Source organism: Oncorhynchus nerka, linkage group LG13, assembly GCF_034236695.1.
Source record: "Oncorhynchus nerka isolate Pitt River linkage group LG13, Oner_Uvic_2.0, whole genome shotgun sequence".
NCBI lineage: Eukaryota > Metazoa > Chordata > Actinopteri > Salmoniformes > Salmonidae > Oncorhynchus > Oncorhynchus nerka.
In genome coordinates this window covers 5,923,158-5,951,125 of record NC_088408.1, presented here as the reverse complement: position 1 = coordinate 5,951,125, position 27,968 = coordinate 5,923,158, and the positions used below count along the sequence as shown (strand labels likewise).

Genomic DNA, 27,968 nt, shown 5'->3' with positions numbered 1-27,968 from the left:
GTTCTTTTTGGAGCGTCAATTGAGCTGGACAAAGGGGTTCCCCACCTCCATCAAACGTCAGCAATGGTCCGTGCCAGGGGGGGGTAACACTGCTACGAACGTCAAAACATCACCTCGACGCTGCCACCTGACATTTCCTCACCGCGGCCTCACGTCTCTTAACTATTACAACTGTCCTGCTTGATGTTCAGCCTTGAACCAGAACTAGAACCAACCTCAAGCCTGGGTGTTCAGGCTAGTTCATGCTAGAATACGTAACCGAGCGGTTAAGAGTTTCAAAAGTGAAAGGCGTTGTCATGGAAGGAATGTTCTTCTTGACCTTGTTCATTTACTTCTCCTTTTACCTGTTTGTGAAACTGTGGTCTGACTCCCTTCAGTCAATCTGAAAATGCTACAGAGGAAGTCAAGTTTGTTAGCCCAGAAACAATGTGTATTAAAAAAAAGAAAATTGAAAAGTCCGTTTAGGACCTAATAAGAAAGGACTGTCTTAGATGTAGGATGCTATGTAGGTTGCTATGATGGCTAATGGGTAGTAGTCAACCCTTTTGTTCAGGCTATCGTCCTCTGGTCTCTTCCTTCGTCTTACCACTGCTAGCGTAACGGATGTGAAATGGCTAGCTAAATAGCGTTTCAATCGGTGACGTCACTCGCTCGGAGACCTTGAAGTAGTGGTTCCCCTTTGCTCTGCAAGGGCCGCGGCTTTTGTGGAGCGATGGGTAACGATGCTTTGTGGGTGACTGTTGTCGATGTGTGCAGAGGGTCCCTGGTTCGCGCCCGGGTATGGACGAAGGGATGGTCTAAAGTTATACTGTTACACTACAGTAGCTGTGATATCTCACACGCTGTATGTAAGGCTGCACATCATGCGTCAACACACATGATCAAGGAATAAAGGAACAACAGGTTCTCCGTCGTCAAGGCTGTGTTCCGTACACCTCCACACACTCCACAGCTGCCGTTGCTAGGTAACACTGCGTGGGATGGAACACCCACACGCCTTGTTCCCAACGGCACCCTATTCCCTATTTTAGAGTGCGCTACTTTTGACCACTAGATAGGGAATAGGGTACCGTTTTTTGGAACTGGGTCACGGTCACGTCTGACTGTTATGGTAGTCACGGGTACTACCCCACGGGTTGCCATGGCGCACGTTTCCCTGTAACCACGCCAACCTGTTTTTATTTTATTTTAATTGCGGTGCCACTCCGTGTAATTTACATCTGACAGAATGTGAATGTTAATGCTGCTCTCTGTAAATAATACTCCCCTGGTTACCACCCCCATCTGATCACCTGGAGCCCCGTATCTCCTCCATTGGTATGAAAACACAGCTGACCATCACCTACAAATCAACTACAGTAAAATAATGACGTATTTTCAGCAGTATCAACAGGGTGAGACGTCTCTTTTGAAACCAGGTTTGAACTTGCTGCGGTAAAAATGCTCTTAGTTGAGCACGTCTTATTGTGCATTTTGTATAGACACTAGTATCATTTCCTTAGTCTCATCTGTCAGTAGTCACTCAACGCTACAGTACAAACCCATTCCTCCTGGACACGTCCCTGTCAACACTACAGTACAAACCCATTCCTCCTGGACACGTCCCTGTCAACACTACAGTACAACCCCATTCCTCCTGGACACGTCCCTGTCAACACCACGGTACAAACCCATTCCTCCTGGACACGTCCCTGTCAACACTACGGTACAAACCCACTCCTCCTGGACACGTCCCTGTCAACACTACAGTACAAACCCATTCCTCCTGGACACGTCCCTGTCAACACTACAGTACAAACCCATTCCTCCTGGATGTTCTTCCTGGTGATGGTGATGGAAGGGGATGTTAAATGGGGGTGTGAGTGTTATTCCTAGTGACAGCCGTGGTGTGGAGAGGCCCGTGGGAGTTTGTTTTAGAAGGACCCATTCATCTGATCTGTCAGAAGATATGTCCAAAATGGCCCCCTATTCCTGATGAGGACCCTGGTCAAAAGTAGTGCCCTATATAGGGGATAGGGTGCCCTTTCAGACGGTCTGTGTATAGATTTACAAGACTGATCTGTATGCATGAGAAAGAGGTAGGGCAGCATATCAGTGAAAAGCACCTTGAAGTCAGGGACGGACTAGGACAATAATTCAGCCCTGGCATTTTATCCACACCAACCCACAGCACTGCGCACGTCGCCAACTTCACCTCTATTTATTTTTTCCTGCAATAAATTTGGTAATTAAAAAAAAAAAAAAAATGTTTTTTTACTTAGTCATTATGGGGTATTGTGTGGAGATGGCTGAAACAAATCAAATTTAATAAATGTTTAATTCAGTTTAATTTAACACAACAAAATGTGGAATAAGTCCAGGGGTATGAATACTTTCTGAAGGCACTAATTAAAATCATTGGGTAAACGAACTCTAAATATATTATCCACTGTTGCCACATATTCATCCAACAGTAGATGTCCCAGAAAACCTTTTCAGTTGTAGGCTACTACCCATGATGCCTTTAGGCCTATGCCCTCGCAATTGCCAGTGTGCATTTCTCGCTCGTGTCTCTCCATATCTCAAAGCCTAATCAAATAGCTTGGTTATAAAATAGTTGCTATTAAGTTGAGAAATGATATCTACAGAAAGCTGAGACCCTCCCCTCTTCAACAGGGACAAGTCGACAAACCTTCCAAAGCTGTTTTTCCCGCAATTGCATTTTTAAAATGTTATGCAATAATTAGAGATTGCTTAAAAGAAATTGTTGTCGTTATTACCGCCGGCCATGTCACCCTTTTTCTCAAATTTTTATATTTTTTATACAGAAAATATATTAGTTTGTCAATATCAATCAGCCCACCCCCCAAAAAACATTGTCCAGCCCATCTGGCATTTGCCAGAATTGCCAGATGGCCAATCCGCCCCTGCTTGCAGTTGCTACAGATGCACATTACACCAGTGCCTTTTAGCCCATAGCTTTATTCAGATCTGAATTAGAACTTCGTTGGATGTCTGTTGATACTCGAGGTGCCAGGCAAAGCATATCGTTTCAAAGCCAGAGATCTTCTGATGATAAAGTCCCTGATTTCAATAACAACAAATGAGTAATGAGCTGAGGAAACGTAGTATGGCTAGACAGTATTAAGCCAGATATATGTGCTGCCTGCATATGTTTTACATGGAAAATATCCACATCTCCACCAGACTGTCTGGCCTTGAAATAAACCTGTGATTCATCCTCAAACTGCACACAAGACCTTCAGATGAGTTAGACCAGGTTATCCAATGACCTTCAGATGAGTTAGACCAGGTTATCCAACGACCTTCAGATGAGTTAGACCAGGTTATCCAATGACCTTCAGATGAGTTAGACCAGGTTATCCAACGACCTTCAGATGAGTTAGACCAGGTTATCCAATGACCTTCAGATGAGTTAGACCAGGTTATCCAACGACCTTCAGATGAGTTAGACCAGGTTATCCAATGACCTTCAGATGAGTTAGACCAGGTTATCCAACGACCTTCAGATGAGTTAGACCAGGTTATACAACGACCTTCAGATGAGTTAGACCAGGTTATCCAATGACCTTCAGATGAGTTAGACCAGGTTATCCAACAATCTTCAGATGAGTTAGACCAGGTTATCCGACAGATGAGTTAGACCAGGTTATCCGACGACCTTCAGATGAGGTTAGACCAGGTTATACAACGACCTTCAGATGAGTTAGACCAGGTTATCCAATGACCTTCAGATGAGTTAGGCTAGAAAACCTTGTCGACCTTCAGTCTGGGGAAACCACTGTATATCCATGTATTCTGGCCTAACTTCGGTTCCTCTCAACCCATTACTTTTATTAACCATACTGAATAATAAAATATTCAGAATGTAACTTTTAAGTAGTCAACTATTTTAAGATATGATCTGTAATCAGAGGTACCTGAAAACATTGGTAATGCTCAATATTTTTTCTGACAAGTCCTTTCTTTCCTATAGAGTTCACCGTCTGAAGCCAGTTTTTTTCCCCTCCCAGATAAAGAAGGAGCATGGCAACAACTTGGTACCTGCTTTCCCCCCAAAGAAGATCTTCACTCTGACACCGAATGATGTGGAGCAGAGACGTGAACAGTTGGAGAAATACATGCAAGCTGGTGAGGGAGGAGGTTTCAGTTCTGGGATCTGTATTTCAGGGGTTGGGGTCCATTCGATGTATTTTTAATTACCTCTATTCAGAAGCAGAATTTCAATTCTAATTCAAGTATTGTTGAGAGAAACGTTTGTTATTTTCAGAGGGTTTTTATATTATTGAATTCAAAGTCACAAATTCATCTCTACTAAATTAAACTAGAAGTGACCTCAGCCTTTCCCATGGGGAGGAGGATATAGTGGAACAGACAGTAGCTGACTCAATAAAAGGGCAGTATAGTGGAATAGACAGTAGCTGACTCAATAAAAGGGCAGTATAGTAGAATAGACAGTAGCTGACTCAATTAAAGGGCAGTATAGTAGAATAGACAGTAGCTGACTCAATAAAAGGGCAGTATAGTAGAATAGACAGTAGCTGACTCAATTAAAGGGCAGTATAGTAGAATAGACAGTAGCTGACTCAATAAAAGGGCAGTATAGTAGAATAGACAGTAGCTGACTCAATTAAAGGGCAGTATAGTAGAATAGACAGTAGCTGACTCAATTAAAGGGCAGTATAGTAGAATAGACAGTAGCTGACTCAATAAATGGGCAGTATAGTAGAATAGACAGTAGCTGACTCAATTAAAGGGCAGTATAGTAGAATAGACAGTAGCTGACTCAATTAAAGGGCAGTATAGTAGAATAGACAGTAGCTGACTCAATAAAAGGGCAGTATAGTAGAATAGACAGTAGCTGACTCAATAAAAGGGCAGTATAGTAGAATAGACAGTAGCTGACTCAATAAAAGTCAATAAAAGGGCAGTATAGTAGAATAGACAGTAGCTGACTCAGTAAAAGTCGATAAAAGGGCAGTATAGTGGAATAGACAGTAGCTGACTCAATAAAAGGGCAGTATAGTAGAATACAGTAGCTGACTCAATAAAAGTCAATAAAAGGGCAGTATAGTGGAACAGACAGTAGCCGACTCATGATCTCCTGTTGGAACATTTCCTCATAGCAACCAGAATGACCAATCCATGTCTCAAAATACCTAGTTAGTCGCTGACTGTCTGTTTTTAGCCTGGTGAGGTTTTAATGTGGGCAGCAGCTTACTTTACAGGCTTTTGACTCAAGGTAATACTGATCTGAGAACACCGTAAGTACAGGTTGAAACTGGTCTGTCTGTAGGCTACACTATAGCTCTAGGTGTCTGAACTAGTGTTATACTTTTCTGAGCAGACCCTAATAAGCACTTACTTGGGGCCAATGCCTCTTGGCTGTCCTCTTCTCCCCCCGATAGACCTAAAAATCAGACCAACTCACTGCTCCAATAGATTCCTATCCCAGATAGATCCTCAGAACCAATGGGAAAGTTGTATTATGTTGGGTGCAATATGTACCCCAAAAAAACTTGCCGGGGTTGAGTGGACAGTTAAAACTAATTGTCAGTTTCACCCCTCAGTGTGGGTCCTTGTCAGGAAGATGTAAAATTGTTATTTTATTTTTCTGCTCGTTCCTCCTCAGTTAAAGGTCCAAGGGGACGTTAGGTTATGTTGCCCCGTCCAACCTGACCTCCGCTTTGGCCTAACGCTTCCCCAAGCAGGTCAAGGGTGAACTGTGGCCGAACACACACACACACACAGAGAGAGATAAGACATGCGTGGAACTGAACTGGCAGCAACAGTGCTCAGTATCCATCTTCGAGTACTGGCCGTTACCTCAGAACAAACCTAATAATTATATGGGGCATATTTTCTCATAGTCTGGGAGCACACACACACACACACACACTTCCTGGCTCACCGACCACTTCCTGGGTGGGGATAAGGGTTATGGAAAGTAGGATTTTGACATTTTGGTCCCCAAAAAGTCCTCAAGTATACTAGAGAGTATGCGTGACGCATCTGTGGTGTCGGCCGGCTCTGATGGCCCTGTTCAAACACACTAGAGGCAGGTTGCTACAGATTGAGGTCCACGCCGATATAGGCTACTACTACAGATTGATGAGGTCCACGTAGATATAACCTACTACTACTACTGATGAGGTCCACGTAGAACTACTACTACAGATTGATGAGGTCCACGTAGATATAACCTACTACTACTACTGATGAGGTCCACATAGAACTACTACTACAGATTGATGAGGTCCACGTAGATATAACCTACTACTACTACTACTACAGATTGATGAGGTCCACGCCGATATAGCCTACTACTACTACTGATGAGGTCCACGTAGAACTACTACTACAGATTGATGAGGTCCACGTAGATATAACCTACTACTACTACTACTACAGATTGATGAGGTCCACGCCGATATAACCTACTACTACTACTGATGAGGTCCACGTAGAACTACTACTACAGATTGAGGTCCACGTAGATATACCCTACTACTACTACTACAGATTGAGGTCCACGCCGATATAGCCTACTACTACTACTACAAATTGAGGTCCACGCCGATATAACCTACTACTACTACTACAGATTGAGGTCCACGCCGATATAACCTACTACTACTACTACAGATTGAGGTCCACGCCGATATAACCTACTACTACTACTACAGATTGATGAGGTCCACGTAGATATAACCTACTACTACTACTACTACTACAGATTGATGAGGTCCACGCCGATATAGCCTACTACTACTACTACAGATTGAGGTCCACGCCGATATAGCCTACTACTACTACTACAGATTGAGGTCCACGCCGATAAAACCTACTACTACTACTGATGAGGTCCACGTAGAACTACTACTACAGATTGATGAGGTCCACGTAGATATACCCTACTACTACTACTACTACAGATTGAGGTCCACGCCGATATAGCCTACTACTACTACTACAGATTGAGGTCCACGCCGATATAACCTACTACTACTACTACAGATTGAGGTCCACGCCGATATAACCTACTACTACTACTACAGATTGAGGTCCACGCCGATATAGCCTACTACTACTACTACAGATTGAGGTCCACGCCGATATAACCTACTACTACTACTACAGATTGAGGTCCACGCCGATATAACCTACTACTACAGATTGATGAGGTCCACGTAGATATAATCTACACTACTACTGATGAGGTCCACATAGATATAACCTACTACTACTACTACTGATGAGGTCCACATAGATATAACCTACTACTACTACTACTGATGAGGTCCACGTAGATATAACCTACTACTACTACTACTACTACAGATTGAGGTCCACGTAGATATAACCTACTACTACTACTACTGATGAGGTCCACGTAGATATAACCTACTACTACTACTGATGAGGTCCACATAGATATAACCTACTACTACTACAGATTGAGGTCCACGTAGATATATCCTACTACTACTACAGATTGATGAGGTCCACGTAGAACTACTACTACAGATTGATGAGGTCCACGTAGATATAACCTACTACTACTACTACAGATTGAGGTCCACATAGATATAATCTACACTACTACTACTACTGATGAGGTCCACATAGATATAACCTACTACTACTACTACTGATGAGGTCCACGTAGATATAACCTACTACTACTACTACTACTACTGATGAGGTCCACGTAGAACTACTACTACAGATTGATTAGGTCCATGTAGAACTACTACTACTACTGATGAGGTCCACGTAGATATAACCTACTACTGATGAGGTCCACGTAGAACTACTACTACAGATTGATGAGGTCCACGTAGATATACCCTACTACTACTACTACAGATTGAGGTCCACGTAGATATAACCTACTACTACTACTGATGAGGCACACGTAGATATAACCTACTACTACTACTACTGATGAGGTCTACATAGATATAACCTACTACTATTACTACTACTACTGATTAGATCCATGTAGAACTACTACTACTACTGATGAGGTCCACGTAGATTTAACCTACTACTACTACTACAGATTAATGAGGTCCACGTAGAACTACTACTACAGATTGAGGTCCACGTAGATATAATCTACACTACTACTACTACTGATGAGGTCCACATAGATATAACCTACTACTACTACAGATTGAGGTCCACGTAGATATAACCTACTACTACTACAGATTGAGGTTCACGTAAATATACCCTACTACTACTACTACTACAGATTGAGGTCCACGTAGATATACCCTACTACTACTACTACTGATGAGGTCCACGTAGATATAACCTACTACTACTACTACTACTGATGAGGTCCACGTAGAACTACTACTACAGATTGATGAGGTCCACGTAGATATAACCTACTACTACAGATTGAGGTCCATGTAGATATAACCTACACTACTACTACTACTGATGAGGTCCACGTAGATATAACCTACTACTACTACTACAGATTGATGAGGTCCACGTAGATATACCCTACTACTGATGAGGTCCACGTAGATATACCCTACTACTGATGAGGTCCACGTAGATATACCCTACTACAGATTGATGAGGTCCAGATCTAAAAGTGATCTTGCCTTTTACATTTGAGTAATTTAGCAGTCTCTCTTATCCAAAGGGACCTAGTTAGTGCTTTCATCTTAAAGGGAATACTGCAGGTTTAGGTTTCTGTTAAACATTCTGATTGGGTTCATCCTTCCAGCTAAAAGTCCCAATACGACATATCACTTTCTCGACGTCAAAGCCACACTGTTTTGTTGGTATAGGAGTTTTTTGATGAATATAATTCAAATTGCGAAGAAAGTGTACGTACAATTAGATGGAATAAAATCTTTGTTAGATTTGTGGAATATATATTGCGCACCATTTTACGATAGCTAGGTGAGACGACCACATCACAGTCATAAGTAGCTAGGCGAGACGACCACAGCACAGTCATAGTAAGTAGCTAGGTGAGACGACCACATCACAGTCATAAGTAGCTAGGTGAGACGACCACATCACAGTCATAGTAAGTAGCTAGGTGAGACGACCACATCACAGTCGTAAGTAGCTAAGAGAAACGACCACAGCACAGTCATAGTAAGTAGCTAGGTGAGACGACCACATCACAGTCGTAAGTAGCTAGGTGAGACGACCACAGCACACTAGTACTAGGTGAGGTCGACCACAGCACAGTCGTAGAGTAGCTAGGTGAGACGACCACAGCACAGTCGTAAGTAGCTAGGTGAGACGACCACAGCACAGTCATAGTAAGTAGCTAGGTGAGACGACCACAGCACAGTCATAGTAAGTAGCTAAGAGAAACGACCACAGCACAGTCATAGTAAGTAGCTAAGAGAAACGACCACAGCACAGTCATAGTAAGTAGCTAGGTGAGACGACCACAGCACAGTCATAGTAAGTAGCTAGGTGAGACGACCACATCACAGTCATAGTAAGTAGCTAGGTGAGACGACCACATCACAGTCATAGTAAGTAGCTAGGTGAGACGACCACATCACAGTCATAGTAAGTAGCTAGGTGAGACGACCACATCACAGTCGTAAGTAGCTAAGAGAAACGACCACAGCACAGTCATAGTAAGTAGCTAGGTGAGACGACCACAGCACAGTCATAGTAAGTAGCTAGGTGAGACGACCACAGCACAGTCGTAAGTAGCTAGGTGAGACGACCACAGCACAGTCATAGTAAGTAGCTAGGTGAGACGACCACAGCACAGTCATAGTAAGTAGCTAGGTGAGACGACCACAGCACAGTCATAGTAAGTAGCTAGGTGAGACGACCACATCACAGTCGTAAGTAGCTAAGAGAAACGACCACAGCACAGTCATAGTAAGTAGCTAGGTGAGACGACCACAGCACAGTCATAGTAAGTAGCTAGGTGAGACGACCACAGCACAGTCATAGTAAGTAGCTAGGTGAGACGACCACAGCACAGTCATAGTAAGTAGCTAAGTGAGACGACCACATCACAGTCATAGTAAGTAGCTAGGTGAGACGACCACAGCACAGTCATAGTAAGTAGCTAGGTGAGACGACCACATCACAGTCGTAAGTAGCTAGGTGAGACGACCACAGCACAGTCGTAAGTAGCTAGGTGAGACGACCACAGCACAGTCGTAAGTAGCTAGGTGAGACGACCACAGCACAGTCATAGTAAGTAGCTAGGTGAGACGACCACAGCACAGTCATAGTAAGTAGCTAGGTGAGACGACCACAGCACAGTCATAGTAAGTAGCTAAGTGAGACGACCACATCACAGTCATAGTAAGTAGCTAGGTGAGACGACCACAGCACAGTCATAGTAAGTAGCTAGGTGAGAGACCACATCACAGTCGTAAGTAGCTAGGTGAGACGACCACAGCACAGTCGTAAGTAGCTAGGTGAGACGACCACAGCACAGTCGTAAGTAGCTAGGTGAGACGACCACAGCACAGTCATAGTAAGTAGCTAGGTGAGACGACCACAGCACAGTCATAGTAAGTAGCTAAGAGAAACGACCACAGCACAGTCATAGTAAGTAGCTAAGAGAAACGACCACAGCACAGTCATAGTAAGTAGCTAGGTGAGACGACCACAGCACAGTCATAGTAAGTAGCTAGGTGAGACGACCACATCACAGTCATAGTAAGTAGCTAGGTGAGACGACCACATCACAGTCATAGTAAGTAGCTAGGTGAGACGACCACATCACAGTCGTAAGTAGCTAAGAGAAACGACCACAGCACAGTCATAGTAAGTAGCTAGGTGAGACGACCACATCACAGTCATAGTAAGTAGCTAGGTGAGACGACCACAGCACAGTCGTAAGTAGCTAGGTGAGACGACCACAGCACAGTCGTAAGTAGCTAGGTGAGACGACCACAGCACAGTCATAGTAAGTAGCTAGGTGAGACGACCACAGCACAGTCATAGTAAGTAGCTAGGTGAGACGACCACATCACAGTCGTAAGTAGCTAAGAGAGACGACCACAGCACAGTCATAGTAAGTAGCTAGGTGAGACGACCACAGCACAGTCATAGTAAGTAGCTAGGTGAGACGACCACAGCACAGTCATAGTAAGTAGCTAGGTGAGACGACCACAGCACAGTCATAGTAAGTAGCTAGGTGAGACGACCACAGCACAGTCATAGTAAGTAGCTAGGTGAGACGACCACAGCACAGTCGTAAGTAGCTAGGTGAGACAACCACAGCACAGTCATAGTAAGTAGCTAGGTGAGACGACCACAGCACAGTCATAGTAAGTAGCTAGGTGAGATGACCACAGCACAGTCATAGTAAGTAGCTAAGTGAGACGACCACATCACAGTCATAGTAAGTAGCTAGGTGAGACGACCACAGCACAGTCATAGTAAGTAGCTAGGTGAGACGACCACAGCACAGTCATAGTAAGTAGCTAGGTGAGACGACCACAGCACAGTCATAGTAAGTAGCTAGGTGAGACGACCACAGCACAGTCGTAAGTAGCTAGGTGAGACGACCACAGCACAGTCATAGTAAGTAGCTAGGTGAGACGACCACAGCACAGTCATAGTAAGTAGCTAGGTGAGACGACCACATCACAGTCGTAAGTAGCTAAGAGAAACGACCACAGCACAGTCATAGTAAGTAGCTAGGTGAGACGACCACATCACAGTCGTAAGTAGCTAGGTGAGACGACCACAGCACAGTCATAGTAAGTAGCTAAGAGAAACGACCACAGCACAGTCGTAAGTAGCTAGGTGAGACGACCACAGCACAGTCGTAAGTAGCTAGGTGAGACGACCACATCACAGTCATAGTAAGTAGCTAGGTGAGACGACCACATCACAGTCATAAGTAGCTAGGTGAGACGACCACATCACAGTCATAGTAAGTAGCTAGGTGAGACGACCACATCACAGTCGTAAGTAGCTAAGAGAAACGACCACAGCACAGTCATAGTAAGTAGCTAGGTGAGACGACCACATCACAGTCGTAAGTAGCTAGGTGAGACGACCACAGCACAGTCGTAAGTAGCTAGGTGAGACGACCACAGCACAGTCGTAAGTAGCTAGGTGAGACGACCACAGCACAGTCGTAAGTAGCTAGGTGAGACGACCACAGCACAGTCATAGTAAGTAGCTAGGTGAGACGACCACAGCACAGTCATAGTAAGTAGCTAAGAGAAACGACCACAGCACAGTCATAGTAAGTAGCTAAGAGAAACGACCACAGCACAGTCATAGTAAGTAGCTAGGTGAGACGACCACAGCACAGTCATAGTAAGTAGCTAGGTGAGACGACCACATCACAGTCATAGTAAGTAGCTAGGTGAGACGACCACATCACAGTCATAGTAAGTAGCTAGGTGAGACGACCACATCACAGTCATAGTAAGTAGCTAGGTGAGAAGACCACATCACAGTCGTAAGTAGCTAAGAGAAACGACCACAGCACAGTCATAGTAAGTAGCTAGGTGAGACGACCACAGCACAGTCGTAAGTAGCTAGGTGAGACGACCACAGCACAGTCGTAAGTAGCTAGGTGAGACGACCACAGCACAGTCGTAAGTAGCTAGGTGAGACGACCACAGCACAGTCATAGTAAGTAGCTAGGTGAGACGACCACAGCACAGTCATAGTAAGTAGCTAGGTGAGACGACCACATCACAGTCGTAAGTAGCTAAGAGAAACGACCACAGCACAGTCATAGTAAGTAGCTAGGTGAGACGACCACAGCACAGTCATAGTAAGTAGCTAGGTGAGACGACCACAGCACAGTCATAGTAAGTAGCTAGGTGAGACGACCACAGCACAGTCATAGTAAGTAGCTAAGTGAGACGACCACATCACAGTCATAGTAAGTAGCTAGGTGAGACGACCACAGCACAGTCATAGTAAGTAGCTAGGTGAGACGACCACATCACAGTCGTAAGTAGCTAGGTGAGACGACCACAGCACAGTCGTAAGTAGCTAGGTGAGACGACCACAGCACAGTCGTAAGTAGCTAGGTGAGAGACCACAGCACAGTCATAGTAAGTAGCTAGGTGAGACGACCACAGCACAGTCATAGTAAGTAGCTAGGTGAGACGACCACAGCACAGTCATAGTAAGTAGCTAAGTGAGACGACCACATCACAGTCATAGTAAGTAGCTAGGTGAGACGACCACAGCACAGTCATAGTAAGTAGCTAGGTGAGACGACCACATCACAGTCGTAAGTAGCTAGGTGAGACGACCACAGCACAGTCGTAAGTAGCTAGGTGAGACGACCACAGCACAGTCGTAAGTAGCTAGGTGAGACGACCACAGCACAGTCATAGTAAGTAGCTAGGTGAGACGACCACAGCACAGTCATAGTAAGTAGCTAAGAGAAACGACCACAGCACAGTCATAGTAAGTAGCTAAGAGAAACGACCACAGCACAGTCATAGTAAGTAGCTAGGTGAGACGACCACAGCACAGTCATAGTAAGTAAGACCACATCACAGTCTAGGTAGAGGTGAGACGACCACATCACAGTCATAGTAAGTAGCTAGGTGAGACGACCACATCACAGTCGTAAGTAGCTAAGAGAAACGACCACAGCACAGTCATAGTAAGTAGCTAGGTGAGACGACCACATCACAGTCGTAAGTAGCTAGGTGAGACGACCACAGCACAGTCGTAAGTAGCTAGGTGAGACGACCACAGCACAGTCGTAAGTAGCTAGGTGAGACGACCACAGCACAGTCATAGTAAGTAGCTAGGTGAGACGACCACAGCACAGTCATAGTAAGTAGCTAGGTGAGACGACCACATCACAGTCGTAAGTAGCTAAGAGAGACGACCACAGCACAGTCATAGTAAGTAGCTAGGTGAGACGACCACAGCACAGTCATAGTAAGTAGCTAGGTGAGACGACCACAGCACAGTCATAGTAAGTAGCTAGGTGAGACGACCACAGCACAGTCATAGTAAGTAGCTAGGTGAGACGACCACAGCACAGTCATAGTAAGTAGCTAGGTGAGACGACCACAGCACAGTCGTAAGTAGCTAGGTGAGACAACCACAGCACAGTCATAGTAAGTAGCTAGGTGAGACGACCACAGCACAGTCATAGTAAGTAGCTAGGTGAGATGACCACAGCACAGTCATAGTAAGTAGCTAGGTGAGACGACCACATCACAGTCATAGTAAGTAGCTAGGTGAGACGACCACAGCACAGTCATAGTAAGTAGCTAGGTGAGACGACCACAGCACAGTCATAGTAAGTAGCTAGGTGAGACGACCACAGCACAGTCGTAAGTAGCTAGGTGAGACGACCACAGCACAGTCGTAAGTAGCTAGGTGAGACGACCACAGCACAGTCATAGTAAGTAGCTAGGTGAGACGACCACAGCACAGTCATAGTAAGTAGCTAGGTGAGACGACCACATCACAGTCGTAAGTAGCTAAGAGAAACGACCACAGCACAGTCATAGTAAGTAGCTAGGTGAGACGACCACATCACAGTCGTAAGTAGCTAGGTGAGACGACCACAGCACAGTCGTAAGTAGCTAGGTGAGACGACCACAGCACAGTCGTAAGTAGCTAGGTGAGACGACCACAGCACAGTCGTAAGTAGCTAGGTGAGACGACCACAGCACAGTCATAGTAAGTAGCTAGGTGAGACGACCACAGCACAGTCATAGTAAGTAGCTAGGTGAGACGACCACATCACAGTCATAGTAAGTAGCTAGGTGAGAGACCACATCACAGCTAAGTAGCTAAGAGAAACGACCACAGCACAGTCATAGTAAGTAGCTAGGTGAGACGACCACAGCACAAGTAGCTAGGTGAGACGACCACAGCACAGTCGTAAGTAGCTAGGTGAGACGACCACAGCACAGTCGTAAGTAGCTAGGTGAGACGACCACAGCACAGTCATAGTAAGTAGCTAGGTGAGACGACCACAGCACAGTCATAGTAAGTAGCTAGGTGAGACGACCACATCACAGTCGTAAGTAGCTAAGAGAAACGACCACAGCACAGTCATAGTAAGTAGCTAGGTGAGACGACCACAGCACAGTCATAGTAAGTAGCTAGGTGAGACGACCACAGCACAGTCATAGTAAGTAGCTAGGTGAGACGACCACAGCACAGTCATAGTAAGTAGCTAGGTGAGACGACCACAGCACAGTCATAGTAAGTAGCTAAGTGAGACGACCACATCACAGTCATAGTAAGTAGCTAGGTGAGACGACCACAGCACAGTCATAGTAAGTAGCTAGGTGAGACGACCACATCACAGTCGTAAGTAGCTAGGTGAGACGACCACAGCACAGTCATAGTAAGTAGCTAGGTGAGACGACCACAGCACAGTCATAGTAAGTAGCTAGGTGAGACGACCACAGCACAGTCATAGTAAGTAGCTAAGTGAGACGACCACATCACAGTCATAGTAAGTAGCTAGGTGAGACGACCACAGCACAGTCATAGTAAGTAGCTAGGTGAGACGACCACATCACAGTAAGTAGCTAGGTGAGACGACCACAGCACAGTCGTAAGTAGCTAGGTGAGACGACCACAGCACAGTCGTAAGTAGCTAGGTGAGACGACCACAGCACAGTCATAGTAAGTAGCTAGGTGAGACGACCACAGCACAGTCATAGTAAGTAGCTAAGAGAAACGACCACAGCACAGTCATAGTAAGTAGCTAAGAGAAACGACCACAGCACAGTCATAGTAAGTAGCTAGGTGAGACGACCACAGCACAGTCATAGTAAGTAGCTAGGTGAGACGACCACATCACAGTCATAGTAAGTAGCTAGGTGAGACGACCACATCACAGTCATAGTAAGTAGCTAGGTGAGACGACCACATCACAGTCGTAAGTAGCTAAGAGAAACGACCACAGCACAGTCATAGTAAGTAGCTAGGTGAGACGACCACATCACAGTCGTAAGTAGCTAGGTGAGACGACCACAGCACAGTCGTAAGTAGCTAGGTGAGACGACCACAGCACAGTCGTAAGTAGCTAGGTGAGACGACCACAGCACAGTCATAGTAAGTAGCTAGGTGAGACGACCACAGCACAGTCATAGTAAGTAGCTAGGTGAGACGACCACATCACAGTCGTAAGTAGCTAAGAGAGACGACCACAGCACAGTCATAGTAAGTAGCTAGGTGAGACGACCACAGCACAGTCATAGTAAGTAGCTAGGTGAGACGACCACAGCACAGTCATAGTAAGTAGCTAGGTGAGACGACCACAGCACAGTCATAGTAAGTAGCTAGGTGAGACGACCACAGCACAGTCATAGTAAGTAGCTAGGTGAGACGACCACAGCACAGTCGTAAGTAGCTAGGTGAGACAACCACAGCACAGTCATAGTAAGTAGCTAGGTGAGACGACCACAGCACAGTCATAGTAAGTAGCTAGGTGAGATGACCACAGCACAGTCATAGTAAGTAGCTAAGTGAGACGACCACATCACAGTCATAGTAAGTAGCTAGGTGAGACGACCACAGCACAGTCATAGTAAGTAGCTAGGTGAGACGACCACAGCACAGTCATAGTAAGTAGCTAGGTGAGACGACCACAGCACAGTCATAGTAAGTAGCTAGGTGAGACGACCACAGCACAGTCGTAAGTAGCTAGGTGAGACGACCACAGCACAGTCGTAAGTAGCTAGGTGAGACGACCACATCACAGTCATAGTAAGTAGCTAGGTGAGACGACCACCGCACAGTCATAGTAAGTAGCTAAGTGAGACGACCACATCACAGTCATAGTAAGTAGCTAAGAGAAACGACCACAGCACAGTCATAGTAAGTAGCTAGGTGAGAAGTAGCTAGGTGAAACGACCACAGCACAGTCGTAGTAAGTAGCTAGGTGAGACGACCACAGCACAGTCATAGTAAGTAGCTAGGTGAGACGACCACATCACAGTCGTAAGTAGCTAAGAGAAACGACCACAGCACAGTCATAGTAAGTAGCTAGGTGAGACGACCACAGCACAGTCGTAAGTAGCTAGGTGAGACGACCACATCACAGTCATAGTAAGTAGCTAGGTGAGACGACCACATCACAGTCATAGTAAGTAGCTAGGTGAGACGACCACATCACAGTCATAGTAAGTAGCTAGGTGAGACGACCACATCACAGTCGTAAGTAGCTAAGAGAAACGACCACAGCACAGTCATAGTAAGTAGCTAGGTGAGACGACCACATCACAGTCATAGTAAGTAGCTAGGTGAGACGACCACAGCACAGTCATAGTAAGTAGCTAGGTGAGACGACCACAGCACAGTCATAGTAAGTAGCTAGGTGAGACGACCACAGCACAGTCATAGTAAGTAGCTAGGTGAGACGACCACAGCACAGTCATAGTAAGTAGCTAGGTGAGACGACCACAGCACAGTCATAGTAAGTAGCTAGGTGAGACGACCACATCACAGTCATAGTAAGTAGCTAGGTGAGACGACCACAGCACAGTCATAGTAAGTAGCTAGGTGAGACGACCACAGCACAGTCATAGTAAGTAGCTAAGTGAGACGACCACATCACAGTCATAGTAAGTAGCTAGGTGAGACGACCACAGCACAGTCATAGTAAGTAGCTAAGTGAGACGACCACATCACAGTCATAGTAAGTAGCTAAGAGAAACGACCACAGCACAGTCATAGTAAGTAGCTAGGTGAGACGACCACATCACATTCGTAAGTAGCTAGGTGAAACGACCACAGCACAGTCGTAGTAAGTAGCTAGGTGAGACGACCACAGCACAGTCGTAGTAAGTAGCTAGGTGAGACGACCACATCACAGTCGTAAGTAGCTAAGTGAGACGACCACATCACAGTCGTAAGTAGCTAGGTGAGACGACCACATCACAGTCGTAAGTAGCTAAGTGAGACGACCACATCACAGTCGTAAGTAGCTAAGTGAGACGACCACAGCACAGTCATAGTAAGTAGCTAGGTGAGACGACCACATCACAGTCGTAAGTAGCTAAGAGAAACGACCACAGCACAGTCATAGTAAGTAGCTAGGTGAGACGACCACAGCACAGTCATAGTAAGTAGCTAGGTGAGACGACCACAGCACAGTCATAGTAAGTAGCTAGGTGAGACGACCACAGCACAGTCATAGTAAGTAGCTAAGTGAGACGACCACATCACAGTCATAGTAAGTAGCTAGGTGAGACGACCACAGCACAGTCATAGTAAGTAGCTAGGTGAGACGACCACATCACAGTCGTAAGTAGCTAAGAGAAACGACCACAGCACAGTCATAGTAAGTAGCTAGGTGAGACGACCACAGCACAGTCATAGTAAGTAGCTAGGTGAGACGACCACATCACAGTCATAGTAAGTAGCTAGGTGAGACGACCACATCACAGTCGTAAGTAGCTAAGAGAAACGACCACAGCACAGTCATAGTAAGTAGCTAGGTGAGACGACCACATCACAGTCGTAAGTAGCTAAGAGAAACGACCACAGCACAGTCATAGTAAGTAGCTAGGTGAGACGACCACAGCACAGTCATAGTAAGTAGCTAGGTGAGACGACCACATCACAGTCGTAAGTAGCTAAGTGAGACGACCACAGCACAGTCATAGTAAGTAGCTAGGTGAGACGACCACAGCACAGTCATAGTAAGTAGCTAGGTGAGACGACCACAGCACAGTCATAGTAAGTAGCTAGGTGAGACGACCACAGCACAGTCATAGTAAGTAGCTAGGTGAGACGACCACATCACAGTCGTAAGTAGCTAAGAGAAACGACCACAGCACAGTCATAGTAAGTAGCTAGGTGAGACGACCACAGCACAGTCATAGTAAGTAGCTAGGTGAGACGACCACATCACAGTCATAGTAAGTAGCTAGGTGAGACGACCACATCACAGTCATAGTAAGTAGCTAGGTGAGACGACCACATCACAGTCATAGTAAGTAGCTAGGTGAGACGACCACATCACAGTCGTAAGTAGCTAAGAGAAACGACCACAGCACAGTCATAGTAAGTAGCTAGGTGAGACGACCACATCACAGTCATAGTAAGTAGCTAGGTGAGACGACCACATCACAGTCATAGTAAGTAGCTAGGTGAGACGACCACAGCACAGTCATACTAAGTAGCTAGGTGAGACGACCACATCACAGTCATAGTAAGTAGCTAGGTGAGACGACCACAGCACAGTCATACTAAGTAGCTAGGTGAGACGACCACATCACAGTCGTAAGTAGCTAAGAGAAACGACCACAGCACAGTCATAGTAAGTAGCTAGGTGAGACGACCACATCACAGTCGTAAGTAGCTAAGAGAAACGACCACAGCACAGTCATAGTAAGTAGCTAGGTGAGACGACCACAGCACAGTCATAGTAAGTAGCTAGGTGAGACGACCACAGCACAGTCATACTAAGTAGCTAGGTGAGACGACCACATCACAGTCGTAAGTAGCTAAGAGAAACGACCACAGCACAGTCATAGTAAGTAGCTAGGTGAGACGACCACATCACAGTCGTAAGTAGCTAAGAGAAACGACCACAGCACAGTCATAGTAAGTAGCTAGGTGAGACGACCACAGCACAGTCATAGTAAGTAGCTAGGTGAGACGACCACAGCACAGTCATAGTAAGTAGCTAGGTGAGACGACCACAGCACAGTCATAGTAAGTAGCTAGGTGAGACGACCACAGCACAGTCATAGTAAGTAGCTAGGTGAGACGACCACAGCACAGTCGTAAGACATATCTTTAAGATTATCTTTGAGGTTGGGTTGCAGACGTTTTCGGAAGATGGGCAGGGACTCTTAGCATCAGGGGGCAGCTGTTTCCTCCATTGGGGTGACGGGATAGGGAAGAGCTTTGACTGAGCAGAAGCTGACCTCCTGTAGGGGTGGAATGGCCAAGAGACCAGAGGTGGGTTGGGAAGTTGGGTTTGAGCATAGCCTGAAGGTAGGGAGGGGCGGTTCCTCTTGCTATTCCATGGTCTTTCAGAGGATGCGTACACTCCACTGAAGCCAGTGGAGTGTACGGAGGAGCAGGGTGACATGGGAGAACTTGAGAAAGTTGAACACCTGACGGGCTGCAACCTTCTGGATAAGTTGCAGTAGTCCAGATGGATGTTTTATTTTTTTATTTCACCTTTATTTAACCAGGTAGGCAAGTTGAGAACAAGTTCTCATTTACAATTGCGACCTGGCCAAGATAAAGCAAAGCAGTTCGACACATACAACGACACAGAGTTACACATGGAGTAAAACAAACATACAGTCAATAATACAGTATAAACAAGTCTATATACAATGTGAGCAAATTAGGTGAGAAGGGAGGTAAAGGCAAAAAAGGCCATGGTGGCAAAGTAAATACAATATAGCAAGTAAAACACTGGAATGGTAGTTTTGCAATGGAAGAATGTGCAAAGTAGAAATAAAAATAATGGGGTGCAAAGGAGCAAAATAAATAAATAAATTAAATACAGTTGGGAAAGAGGTAGTTGTTTGGGCTAAATTATAGGTGGGCTATGTACAGGTGCAGTAATCTGTAAGATGCTCTGACAGTTGGTGCTTAAAGCTAGTGAGGGAGATAAGTGTTTCCAGTTTCAGAGATTTTTGTAGTTCGTTCCAGTCATTGGCAGCAGAGAACTGGAAGGAGAGGCGGCCAAAGAAAGAATTGGTTTTGGGGGTGACTAGAGATATACCTGCTGGAGCGTGTGCTACAGGTGGGAGATGCTATGGTGACCAGCGAGCTGAGATAAGGGGGACTTTACCTAGCAGGGTCTTGTAGATGACATGGAGCCAGTGGGTTTGGCGACGAGTATGAAGCGAGGGCCAGCCAACGAGAGCGTACAGGTCGCAATGGTGGGTAGTATATGGGGCTTTGGTGACAAAACGGATTGCACTGTGATAGACTGCATCCAATTTGTTGAGTAGGGTATTGGAGGCTATTTTGTAAATGACATCGCCAAAGTCGAGGATTGGTAGTATGGTCAGTTTTACAAGGGTATGTTTGGCAGCATGAGTGAAGGATGCTTTGTTGCGAAATAGGAGCCAATTCTAGATTTAACTTTGGATTGGAGATTTTTGATATGGGTCTGGAAGGAGAGTTTACAGTCTAACCAGACACCTAAGTATTTGTAGTTGTCCACGTATAAGTCAGAGCCGTCCAGAGTAGTGATGTTGGATATGACGAGTACCTGGATTAGGACCTGCACCGCTTCCTGTGTGAGGTAAGGTCGTACTCTACAGATGTCGTAGAGCATGAAACCCCAGGAGTGATTCCCTACTATGATGTTTGCAGAGAACGACAGGGTGGTCCAGGGTCACGCTAAGGTTCTTTGCACCCTGGGAGGGGGACACCAAACTCTGATGGAGAGGTCGAGCGGACAGGTCTTCCCTGGCAGCTCTATCTTGTTGAGGTTGAGCTTGAGGTGGTGGGCCAACATCCAAGCTGAGATATCTGTCAAGTACGCAGAGATGCGTGTCGCCACCTGGTTATCAGAAGCGGGGAATGTGAAAAGTAGTTGTCATCCACATAGCAATGGTAGCAGAGTGACAGCCTCAGTCGTGTAGTGAATAGCGAAAAGGAGGATCTGATGGATCACAGTGTTGAAGGCAGCGGAGAGATCTAGGAGGATGAGGAGTCAGCCAGCTTTGGCTGCGGAGAGCCTCAGTCGTGTAGTGAATAGCGAAAAGGAGGATCTGATGGATCACAGTGTTGAAGGCAGCGGAGAGATCTAGGAGGATGAGGAGTCAGCCAGCTTTGGCTGCGGAGAGCCTCAGTCGTGTAGTGAATAGCGAAAAGGAGGATCTGATGGATCACAGTGTTGAAGGCAGAGGAGAGATCTAGGAGGATGAGGAGTCAGCCAGCTTTGGCTGCGGAGAGCCTCCGTGGTGTAGTGAAGACCAGTCTCTGAGTGACCCCGTCTTGAAGCCTGACTGGTTAGGGTCAAAGAGATAATTCGGAGAGAAATAACGAGAGATTTGGTAAGAGGGAGCACGCTCAAGTGTTTTAGAAAGAAAGGGGTACCAGACGTTTTTGACGTCAGAGGGGTCGAGTCTTGGTTTCTTGAGGAGGGGAGCGACTCCGGCCACCTTGAAGTGAGGGGGGCCGCAGCAAGTGGTCAGGGTAGAGTTGATGAGGAATGGGAGTAGGTCTCCAGAGAAAGTCTAGAGAAGGGAAGAAGGGATGGGGTCGAATGGGCAGATTGTCCGGTGGCTGGACATCACTAGTCACAGGATTTCATCTGGAGAGCGAGGGTAAAAAGAGGACAAGGAAAGTTCCCTGTGAGTGGACTCAGTTGGCTGAGTGAATGATGTCGTTAACCTTTTTTTTCAAAGTGGTTGACAAAGTCATCTGCAGAAAGGAAGGGAGGGGGTGGAGGATTAAGGACGGGAGAAGGTGAAGAAGTTTCCCAGGGTTGGAGGCAGAGGCAGAATTTAGAGGAAGGGGCTTCAGCAGCAGATACAGAAGAAGAAAATGAAGGAGAGAGTGGAAGGAGGATGGAACCTCTAAAAATGTACTTTTCCTCAGCTATCTGCAGCCCTGTTCTGTGATCACTCAGTGAGTCACTCAGCCAAAGAGCAGGAGGGGAGGGAGGAGGGTAGGGTTGACGAGGCAGACAGGAGGGAGAAGGATTTAGGGGAAGGATGTGATGATGGAATAGAAGAGGAGAGCAGTTGGGGAAAGCGAGCGAAGATTACGACGGTGCATGACCATCTGGGTAGGGGCTGAGTGGGTAATGTTGGAAGAGCGAGAAATAGAAAGTAATGATCAGAGACCTGGAGGGGGGGGGGGGTTGCAGTGAGATCAGTAGGCGAATATGCTTGACCTAAAGATGAGGTCAAGCATATTGCCTGCCTTGTGAGTGGGAGGGGGATTGGGAAAAGGGTGAGGTCAAAAGAGGCAAGCCGGGGAAAGAAAGAGGTGGAAAGAAATGAGTCGAAGTATGGAAGTTGAAGTCACCCAGTACAATGAGTGGTGAGATATTGTCAGGTAATGATCTTATCAAGGTGTCATTGAGGAACTTTCCTCGTATGATGATGCAAAATGCATCGTTTGATTTCATACAGGGATGATTTCTGTATTTTGAAAGTTACATATCTTGAAACCCTGATTTGCTGACGGTCCCAAAATGTTTTGCTTATGTCAACAATGGACTAATGAAACCAAATACCAACATAGTTTTTGGACAAGTGGCGGCATGACATTTTAAATGAGGAGATGGACAGGTGAGAGAGGGGGAAAAAGAGAATCTCCAGTTTCTCTTTTATAATCTTCTCTCTCTCTCCTCCAACAGTGCGGCAGGACCCCATGCTCGGCGCCTCCGAGATGTTCAACAGCTTTCTAAGGAAAGCCCAGCAGGTTGGTACTGTAGCTAGTTGTTATTACCCCCTGGCTTTCTTACTGTTCTGTCTGTAGCTAGCTGTCCTTTACTCCCGGCTGTGTATTTGTTCTGTTCAACGTAGCTGATCTATGTTCAGAGCAGTTCTGTTCTACGTAGGACGTCTCGTCAGGAGGCATGTGTGTCAGTTCATCAGGAAGCTGTGGGTGTTTTTAAGTTATATCAGTCGTACCCACACCGTCCAATGAAATGCTTCCTTGCAGGTTCCCTCTCGATAATGCAACAACCAAAAGAGATAAGAGAAGACATGAATAAAAAGTAAATGGCTCGGTAGAATAGAATATCTAAACTCAGCAAAAAAAAGAAACGTCCTCTCACTGTCAACTGCATTTTATTTTCAGAAAACTTCAAATGTGTAAATATTTGTATGAACATAACAAGATTCAACAACTGAGACATAAACTGAACAAGTTCCACAGACACGTGACTGACAGAAATGGAATAATGTGTCCCTGAACAAAGGGGTGGTCAAAATCAAAAGTAACAGTCAGTATCTGGTGTGGCCACCAGCTGCATTAGGTACTGCAGTGCATCTCCTCCTTATGGACTGCACCAGATTTGCCAGTTCTTGCTGTGAGAAGTTACCCAACTCTTCCACCAAGGCAGCTGCAAGTTTTCGGACATTTCTGGCCCTAGCCCTCACCCTCCGATCCAAAAGGTCCCAGAAGTGCTTAATGGGATTGAGATCCAGGCTCTTCGCTGACCATGGCAGAACCTGTCTTGCAGGAAATCACACACAGAACCAGCAGTATGGCTGGTGGCATTGTGATGCTGGAGGTTCATGTCAGGATGAGCCTGCAGGAAGGGTACCACATGAGGGAGGAGGATGTCTTCCCTGTAACACACAGCGTTGTCATGCTGGAGGGTCATGTCAGGATGAGCCTGCAGGAAGGGAACCACATGAGGGAGGAGGATGTCTTCCCTGTAACACACAGCGTTGTCATGCTGGAGGGTCATGTCAGGATGAGCCTGCAGGAAGGGTACCACATGAGGGAGGAGGATGTCTTCCCTGTAACGCACAGCGTTGAGATTGCCTGTAATGACAACAAGCTCAGTCCGATGATGCTGTGACACACCGCCCCAGACCATGGCGGACCCTCCACGTCCAAATTGATCCTGCTCCAGAGCACAGGCCTCGGTGTAACGCTCATTCCTTCTACTGATGGAGGGATTGTGCGTTCCTGGTGTAACTCCGGCGGTTTTGTTACCATCCTGTACCTGTCCCGCAGGTGTGATGTTTGGATGTACCGATCCTGTGCAGGTGTTGTTACACGTGGTCTGCCACTGCAAGGACGATCAGCTGTCCGTCCTGTCTCCTTGTAGCGCTCTCTTAGGCGTCTCACAGTACGGACATTGCCATTTATTGCCCTGGCCACATCTGCAGTCCTCATGCCTCCTTGCAGCATGCCTAAGGCACGTTCACCCAGATGAGCAGGGACCCTGGGAATCTTTCTGTTGGTGTTTTTCAGTCAGTAGGAAGGCCTCTTTAGTGTCCTAAGTTTTCATAACTGTGACCTTAATTTCCTACCGTCGTAAGCTGTTAGTGTCTTTAACGACCGTTCCACAGGTACATGTTCATTAATTGTTTATGGTTCATTGAACAAGCATGGGAAACCGTGTTTAAACCCTTTACAATGAAGATCTGTGAAGTAATTTGGTTTTTACAAATTATCTTTGAAAGACAGAGTCCTGAAAAAGGGACGTTTCTTTTCTTTGCTGAATTTATATATATATTTATTATTTCATAAATATCACCAATATTTATGTTTTGGAGAGCAAGTGTTTTACATTGTGCAGTATTTAGCGATAATGAATAAGTCTCGTAGCATCAGTCGTTGTGCGTGCAGAGCCAGTTGAAGTGTTCAACAGTGTGTGTCAGTTCTGTTCTACGTAAAACAGACTCCGCAGCAGGCTGTTGGCTGTTTGATGCTCTGTTAGCCATGTGGCACAAATACCCACACACACACACAACACACACACACACACACTGCTGACTCAGTAATTGCTTCAGTCTTGGTAATAGTTATCAGCCACAGTTTGACATTCACAATGTTCGTCATAGTTCACACGTGGATGTGTGGGTGCATGCGTGTGTGTGTGTGTGGGTGGGGTGGGGGGGGGGGGGGGGGGGGGTGGAAGGGGATAGAAAACAGCATGGTGGACAATGTAGGCAGGGTTTTTTGGGGACGGCTGCTCATTCTATTCTCGTGTGTGTGTGTGGTGTGTGTGTGTGAACTCTAGTGTTAAACGATTATTTCAGACACATCACTACGGTGACACAACCTCACCACCATTGGTCAGTTTGAGCCACCCAGTGACACACAGCCAGTGTAGGAGTTGAATCCCCTCTACCGTGTGCACTGTGTAATCTGCCATTAACGAAGGAAGAACAGATGTTTTAAATGTGACAGGAGTTATGAGTCATTGTGTGTACATTACTGTCATACAGTATGCCAAATCATGATGTACAAACATACTTATGTTGAATGGTATTCTAGATTTCTTCTCTAAAACACAGAAGACGTTACAGAGAGAATCGATCCTGTGTGTGTGTGTGTGTTATACCCAGAGCTTTTTGTTAACTGCGTTCCTTTCCTAGAAAACTGTTTCCTCAGTTGCTTGTTAGCATATAGATGGAACATTGAAATGATTGATTTGGAATGAATATTCATGATATGTTCACAGTAAATCAATGCTAGTGTTCCCATTGGCTCATGCTGCTCAGTGAAGGCTAGTTTTCCTATTGGTTGATAGTGTGAGCATGGAAGTGAGAGCCATCACTCACCCCAGGAGGTGACCTGACTGTGCTGCTAGGCTGCATGGTGTAAATCTACTTTCATCAGATATGTCATTCAAGGTGGTGTACACCCTGCGTCTCTCTAGATCTCTCTATTTTATCGCCCCCCCCCTCTCTCACTCCTATGCATCCCTTCATCATCCCTCATCTCTCCCTCTTCCCCCTCCCTCCTCTCCCCTACCTCATGCTGAAAGGACAACAGCAGAATAGAGAATGAGTTCTCAGCCAGCAGCCAGACAGCCTGGCCTTGGCACTTTATCGGAGCTACACACACACACACACACACACACACACACACACACACACACTTCCCCAGCAATCCAGATACACTCTGACACCTTCTGTCTAGCAGTGGGGGACAGGGAAAGATTAAACATTAATTTACCCAGCATGGGCACGAAAGCTGAGAGGAGGAAGCAGGCAGAAGGTTAGCTGCTTAGATAGACTTTAATGATTTTTTTTTCTTATTTATTTATTACAATAAAAATATATATATTTGATCCCCTTTTTCTCCCAATTTCGTGACTACCATCTTGTCTCATCGCTGCAACTACCCAACGGGTTCAGGAGAGGCGAAGGTCGAGTCACGAGTCCTACGAAACATGACCCGCCAAACCGCGCTTCTTAACTCCCGCCTGCTTAACCCAGAAGCCAGCTGCACCAACGTGTCAGAGGAAACGCCGTTCAACTGCCGACCGTAGTCAGCCTGCAGGCACCCGACCTGCCACAAGGAGTCGCTAGAGCTCAATGAGCCAAGTAAAGCCCCCCGGCCAAACCCTCCCCTAACTCGGACGACGCCGGGCCAATTGTGCGAGCTTCTCTGCTTTTTAAATTTATTGTCGTCTTCCTCCTGTCAATGTAGGATTGTCAGAGGAAACGCCGTTCAACTGCCAACCGCAGTCAGCCTGCAGGCACCCGACCTGCCACAAGGAGTCGCTAGAGCTCAATGAGCCAAGTAGAGCTTCTCTGCTTCTTAAATTTATTGTCGTCTTCCTCCTGTCAATGTAGGATTGTCATGCTTTTTGAGGACATCCTGTAACAAGACATTATGTAACTATATGGTGTCATAGAAGCATAAAATCCAGATACTGACTTTACCCTGCGTCTCTTACAGGGAGAGTGGGGATAGATAAAAACCTACTTCCCTGACTGGATGAGAACTAACTCTCTGGTCTGTACTGACTACACTGTCTGTCATGGAACACATTCTGTCTGTCATGGAACACATTCTGTCTGTCATGGAACACATTCTGTCTGTCATGGAACACATTCTGTCTTCTGTAACCTGTATATAACCTGTCAATACCGTATAGGAGACCCAGCAGATCCCAACCGAAGAGGTTCCTCTGGAGATCTACCTGTCTAACGGCCAGAAGGTCGAGGTCAACATCCTGACCTCCGACCAAACAGAGGACGTCCTGGAGGTAAACTGTCTGGACTGGGTTTCAAAAGACACAGATTCAGACTTCTACTGGATGTTAGTAATCGGTGTTGAAGAGTTCAGAGTGAACACAATATACGGAATGTTTTTTATACAATGAATAGCCTTACCAACACTACCAGGAACCCTATGGAAGCTTAGGGAGAGAGAATTCACTCTGGATATTCTTCAGCCATAGGTAAAGGCTGCATTCTCTCCCAGATAGATCCAGAACCGTTATGTTGAACAGACAGCTGTTACTATAACATATAGCTGTAAAGGCAGCATTCTCTCCCAGATAGATCCAGAACCGTTATGTTGAACAGACAGCTGTTACTATAACATATAGCTGTAAAGGCAGCATTCTCTCC

At 45.9% G+C, this 27,968-nt stretch overlaps 1 protein-coding gene across 3 annotated transcripts in view; it reads left to right on the top strand.

Moving 5' to 3' along the window:
• Positions 1-27,968, top strand: part of snx17 (sorting nexin 17) — a 103,108-nt gene that overhangs the window by 8,776 nt on the left and 66,364 nt on the right. For all 3 annotated transcript variants that reach the window (XR_010465519.1, XM_065026143.1, XM_065026144.1), the window contains exons 4-6: positions 4,014-4,131; positions 23,276-23,340; positions 27,491-27,601. Coding sequence is in view for 2 of the 3 variants with exons in the window: in XM_065026143.1 (XP_064882215.1) it covers positions 4,014-4,131; positions 23,276-23,340; positions 27,491-27,601 (294 nt within the window). In the remaining variant the exon portion in view is untranslated. The remainder of the gene's footprint in view (positions 1-4,013; positions 4,132-23,275; positions 23,341-27,490; positions 27,602-27,968) is intronic.